The 6,409-nt window shown below is 50.4% G+C and overlaps 1 protein-coding gene across 1 annotated transcript in view; it reads right to left on the bottom strand.

Annotated features, from left to right (window-relative positions):
• Window positions 1-5,844: 5,844 nt before the first annotated feature.
• The window catches only part of LOC135827264 (nidogen-2-like), a 51,934-nt gene continuing 51,369 nt past the window's right edge, over window positions 5,845-6,409 (bottom strand). The window contains exon 7 of the mRNA XM_065339792.1: window positions 5,845-6,210. Within this exon, the coding sequence (XP_065195864.1) occupies window positions 6,089-6,210 (122 nt within the window). The 3' untranslated portion in view covers window positions 5,845-6,088. The remainder of the gene's footprint in view (window positions 6,211-6,409) is intronic.

Genomic DNA, 6,409 nt, shown 5'->3' with positions numbered 1-6,409 from the left:
GCACAGGCACCTTGAAAACAAACGGAAGGTAAAATGAAACCTACATTAATAATTGTTTCCGGTCTTGGATGTATCCGGCATCGCACCACAAGAAAAGTAATGGTGAAGAAATCAAAAATCTGTTCTCAAACTTTCAAAGCCTCAAACGACGTACATGTACATTTCAGAATTTTCTCAACTAACTCCAAGTCCACAGCAGGATCCGGATCCAGGTCGAAGAGGTGCAAGAAAAGGACTTTCAATGCTAATCTGCACTCTATATAGACCGTGGGTGTCAAGCATGCAAGTACAGGTTCCTGCACGAGTACGAGGGCAGTACCGCGGAATCCAGCCCGCGCCGCGATAGCGGCAAGGGCTGGATGAACAGCGGTACTGGCCGAGTATGAGTGACTGGAACGTGTTTCCCGTGTGCACCCAAGCCAAATAAAGAGATACATGACAGACACCTGGACACACCTGCATTGTGTTTTGTGATTGTTTTCTGGTACAATTTTTTCGTAGTAGTCCATAGTGCTTTTTTTCTCGTGGGGCCATTGACATGCATTGTCGACTGGGCATCAGGCATTCTCGCTGTTCTGTTCCTACGGATTCTTCCCACGTCTTGATCGGAAACCTCGGCAAATAATTGCGCGGGTCCTGCAGTTTGCTGAGCATTGCGCGCTTTGGTTGAGGCTCATCCGGCTCGTCCAAGATCTCCTTCGCGAGCGACTCCGCAATAAAAGTTTCAGTCTCAACCTCAACCTTTCGGAGGAGCTCATTCACATCGCCAATATCGTTCAACAAAGGGGCTTCTTTTCTCCCAGTTCCAGATCAAATGTTGGAGCGCCATGATGACAGTTGTGGTTGCAAACAGTCGCTCATCTGCTTTCTTTATTTTATTAGTAACCAATGAAAAACCATGAAGTAGAGAGTCAGTCCAGTGACGACGGGCAGTGGAATCCGTTCCTGCCCGTCGTCAAGTGACGACGGGCAGTGGAATCCGTTCCTGCCCGTCGTCACTTGACGACGGGCAGTGGAATCCGTTCCAGCCCGTCGTCACTTGACGACGGGCAGTGGATCCAGTTCCATCACCTTTGAGCAGGCAGGACCGCGCTTTCCAGCCCGCGCTGTTTCATCTGTCATTGGTCAACTCCAAGGCGACAATCACGTGACATACGGGAATAAATGATTTACAGCACCTCGTACGCGCTCGTACACGGGCAATACCGGCTTGATACATGACCTCACGGCTGGCGCCGTTCGGTCATGTATGAGCCGGTATTGCCCTTGTACTCGCTTGTACTCGGGCTGTAAATCATACATACACCTTCGTACACACATTTCCTGCGCTTTATCTGCTGAGCTGTTGCATACCCACTTTTTCAGTGCATTTCTCTTTGTCGGTTGTACCTGCAAATTTAGATGCTCAATTGCATACGGCTGTTGTGCGTTTTTTACACATTATGCTCTCGCTTGCTTTCGTTACAAAAGCCCAGGCTCGCTCCTTGTACATTGTTCTGACGATGGGTGACTGCCCCGAAACGTCGATAATCTTGCAACATCGTAAATAAAATAATTTTCATCTAAAAAGTGAAAAGCAACTAAATAGAGCGGTTGTCAGTTGACAAACCTCCTTTTATTTACAATGCAGTTGTGTGATGTCCACCACTTTCTGGGCTACCAATTAAAGGCCGGATAATCTCGAGTCAGAGTTAGCATCAATAAGAACAAAAACGACTGACGTGATACTGACATGCACCGAACCGATGTTTAGCTGCATCACGTTGTGAATGCGCAAACTAGCAGCCTTTTAACTTGGAAGGTTATCAGTTATGGAGCAACGTGATAACTCTTGTGGCCTCATGCCCCCCCCCCCCAAAGCACGTGGCAAAGCTGGCCACTCGTCTCCAGATGAGGCTGGTTTTGTCCTGGCAACAGGAAAACATACGTTCACTCCCAAAGTTCTGACCGGCACGCGTCCCCCATCCCCGGACCCTCAAGTCGCCTGGGAACACCAAGCCTCAGCGCGTGAGATGCAGCAAGTGGCTGATCGAGTGAACAGCCGCAGAGGCAGACGCTAAGTAGATAAGTAAACTTTCTGTTTTGTGTTTGGTGCAGTCTTATGTCAGGATGCCCCCTTTCCTTCTCTAATATTACCACATTTACTCTTAATCCCAATGCCAATTCATTTTTCCCTCGCGCTATTGTGCAACCCCCCCCCCCCCCCCCCCCGCACCACAGCTGCGTCTACTGGGTGAGATTCGGGTCGGTTTCTTAAACATCTGCAGTCTTCGACACAAGGTTGCAGAGCTAGAAGACCTTATTAACCTGCATATGTGGGATGTATTTGCCCTTTGCGAGACGTGGTTGAACAGCACCATATCTGATAATGAGATCCACATTCCTGGTTACTGTGTTGTCCGCTGCAACCGCTATGGCCGCCAGGAAGGAGGAGTATGCATTTTCTACAAATCAACGCTCCCTGTGTCTCACCGTCCTGATCTCCACGTAGACGGCCTTGAAGGCACCTGGATTTCGGTAAACAGACGTGGTCGCCAGCATCTCATAGGCTGCATGTACCGCCCGCCCGACTCAACAGTCACCTATTGGGAAAGACTTGATGGAGCGCTTCATAAAGCAGCATTGTTGACACCATCTATGACTGTGCTTGGAGACTTCAATTTCGATGTCGGAGCCGGCACAACATCCCCGCACTATCAGCGCTTCTCAGATTTGGTAGCATCTTATGGCCTCAGAAACCTGGTCACAACTGCCACTAGGACCACACCCCAGTGCCCCAATGGCAAGATCATCGATTTGATCCTCACAAGTTGAGATGATGCCCGGAGTTGCGCCGTAGTGCCGTCTACGCTCAGCGACCATGATGCCGTTCAGGTCCGCTTGGGCCTGCACGTTCAAGTGCCCAGACAAGCATGTAACTCGAGGAAGCCATTCCGCAACGTACGTAGAATCCACATACCTGATTTCCGAGACGACCTTGATGCAGCACACCTTGATACCTGGCCCCCGAACACTACAGTTGATGACATGTGGTCAATTTGGCACTACAAACTCTTGGCGATCCTCGACAAGCATGCTCCTCTCCAGTGTTCTTCTGCCAAGCGGAAGCAGCTACCACCCTGGTCGGATCGGCACCTCTTCCAGCTCACCCAGCGCAAGAATCGGCTGCATAGGCGGTGGCGGGGAGACAAAGCAAACGCTGCGCTCCACACTGCATTCAAGCGCGCCCGCGCGGAAGCTAGAAATGCATACCGACAGAAGCGAAACACTTACTTCCAGGGACAATGTACCGCAAACGCAGGAAACACCAAGAAGCTTTGGCGTACCATTAACAAAGTCACCTGTAGAGACCGTCCCCTTGTTGAACCCTCTTGTACGATCGAAGATGTCGCCTCAGCCTTCCACAAGGTGGTTACTGATGACTGTCGAGCGCAAACGTTGTCTGCTCCCCTCGGGCCTCCACCCCGCACTTCCCTCCCCAAGTTCTCACACGTCAGTAGGGAGGTTTAGTCGCACGTAATCCGTGGGTACTTTACGTGTGTGTACCACGTGATACTCAGTGACCCACGTACAGACGTTTTCTGATTCACGACATACCGTGTATGGAAGCTCACCCACGTTCCGCCAAAACGTGGGTGAAAATCAGAATGGAGCGCATTGTGCGAGCTGTGAGGGTGCTCCACTGAAGAATTTTCCGAAGCACGAAATCAAAATATTGGATGAGCTTAGTAGGCCCGGGTAGCTTCGTCTTTGACCAGGTTTGGGCCTTTCGCTTTATGCTTTTGTTTGTTCCGTGTGACTAAACACAACATTGCAACGTGGGTGCCCTTCATCGACTTTACGTGGATCACCCACGTACACGTTTCCGTTACGTGGGAACTAAACCTCCCTAGTATCGGTGCTGTTGAACGGCTACTCCAGCAAGTTAATCCCGTGAAGGCAACAGGCAGCGATGGCGTACCAGGGGCAGTCCTCAAACTCTGCTCTGACGTCTTGGCGCCGTCTGTCACTAGCCTGTTCAATGCCTCGGTGTCGTGCGGACATGTGCCCTCGGCGTTCAAGCTAGCTAATGTCATCCCACTGCATAAATCTGGTGATCCATCGCTGCCAACTAACTTCCTCCCTGTATCCCTTCTACCCATACTCTCCAAGCTGCTAGAGAAGTTGGTTCAGAAGGAGCTCATCACCTTCCTGGACATAACAGCATCGTTACCAACAACCCAGTTTGCGTTCAGGCGTGGCCACTCTACCGAAGACGCATTAGTCCTTATGTCAAACCGCATCCTAACAGCCAAGGACCAGGGCCTATTCACAGGAGTATGCCTGTTAGACATGTCCAAAGCCTTCGATAAAGTCCAACATGACACGCTATTGCAGGATCTCCACAGTGTTGGGGTGTCCGGTACTGCCTTGGACTGGTTCGCCAGCTACCTATCCGGTCGCACTCAACGTGTCTGTCTGGGGTCGCGGACTAGCTCTATATCAGTTTGCACGAGTGGTGTCCCCCAAGGTTCGGTGCTGGGCCCCATTCTGTTCAGCCTTTACACCCGCGAGGTCCCCGCTGTAGTTGGCCAGTCCGAGTCAGTTCAATTCGCGGACGACATTGCGCTCGCGTGCAGCCGGCGAACAGCACAGGAGGTATCCGATGTCTTATCTGCTTCTGTTTCAATCCTTGCAGACTGGCTGAAGGATCGAGGCCTGATCCTCAATGCTGGCAAGAGACAAGTCGTGCCAATTCCTGCCGGCCGTCAGCACACAGTGGATCTACAGGTCGTCTGCCATGACACTTCACTGCCTAGTGTGCCAAGTGCTCGTTATCTTGGCGCCACAATCGATTCCGGCATGTCCTGGCACGCCCACATTGCCAAATGTTCTGCACGCGTGTCGCAGAAGATGGGAGCACTCTGGCGAATGCGCCGCTGCCTGAATCACCAGTCACGCATGACCTACTTTAGATCGCTGATCATGTCTGACCTGCTGTATGCCTCAAACGCGTACTCTAGCTCACTGCAAAGAAGGTACCTCGACCGTCTACAGGTCCTGCAGAACAGCGGGGCTCGTGCTGTCTTTGGCCGCCCTCCGTGGTCCTCTGCCCGCGACCTGCTGGAGCGCATTGCAGTGTTCCGTGTGGCAGAAGTCTTCAATCAGAAGCTAGCATACCTGGTGTGGCGCTGTCGTTATGCACTAGCAAGTCCAGAGTTGCAAGCCCTGCGAACCCCCGCTGCACCCGGCCCTACTCGGCTCCAATCTGCCATGGGCCTGTGCGTGCCAGTTTCCCGTTCGGTTGCGGGGCGGGGGCGCTTTGCTTGCAAGGTGCTGTATTTTGGAATGCCCTCCCCAGCGACATCCGTGCCATCCATCACGCTCGGCAGTTTCGCACGCAGGTAATCCCCTATACCTGCGCCCTGCAGATGTCGACAAGCGAAATCTGATTTTTTCTGTTCTCTTTCTGTTGTACCCGATCTCCCTCTGATGTACCACTGACTCTACGTTGAAGATCAAAGTATTTGAATTCTCATTCTCATTATGATTTTCATATTCGCTTTCATGTTATTGGGTTCTATGCCTGTTTGAACTTGCGAATCAAAATAAATACAAACAAACAAACAAACATGCCCTCGAGGAGGAAGCTTTGACTTTTGTCCCTCATGCATCCCCTCATCATTCTCGTGTTTTGGTTGGAGTTTGAGTAGTACGCTATCTCCTTGGAACATGCGCGTAAACCTGAACGCTGGTGGTTGTGTCACTCACATGTATGCATACTCATATCCACATGCAAGCACAACCATACACATAGAACTAGGATTACACTTGATGGAAACCAGCTATTCAACTAATCTCTTATGTGGTTGAATCACAAAAATTAATCTTCCTACACAAACATATGAGAGGGAGACCGTGATTACATCAAAAGCTGGCGGTGGGCCTCCATGCTTACAAATGTAATTTTTTGCATATTAACCCTCTGTAGATCACATATTGAATATACCGGGTGGATAATAAATGGAAACGAAAAGTTCGTGAACATCATGCTAGGAATTTCAATTCAAAGCAGAGAAGCCAAAACAACTATCAGCACTGCCATGGGTCACATGATCAGTGTCATAATTGCCAAGGTAAATGTAACCATGGTGATACAAATGGTGGGAAGGAGGAATGGGCCGCTCTTGGGCATCCCGGGTGAATCACTGGTAACAGTTGCGCCAACACCTTCCAGGTTGAGAAGAGGGGCATGGGCAGAAAAGAAGAGAGAAACACAAGTAAGTACATATATTTCAGCTATGACTAGAGTACAATCTGTATGTGTACATTTATCACTCTTCTATATCGCCCTCCACTAATGGGGCTGTTAAGTGATGACGTCACAGTTCCTTCAATACGCATAACAACGATCCCACTGGGGACAAAC

The sequence above is a fragment of the Sycon ciliatum genome, chromosome 11 (assembly GCF_964019385.1).
Source record: "Sycon ciliatum chromosome 11, ocSycCili1.1, whole genome shotgun sequence".
Classification (NCBI taxonomy): Eukaryota; Metazoa; Porifera; class Calcarea; order Leucosolenida; family Sycettidae; genus Sycon; species Sycon ciliatum.
The sequence above is the reverse complement of the archived record's forward strand: the minus strand, read 5'-3'. Positions and strand labels throughout refer to the sequence as shown.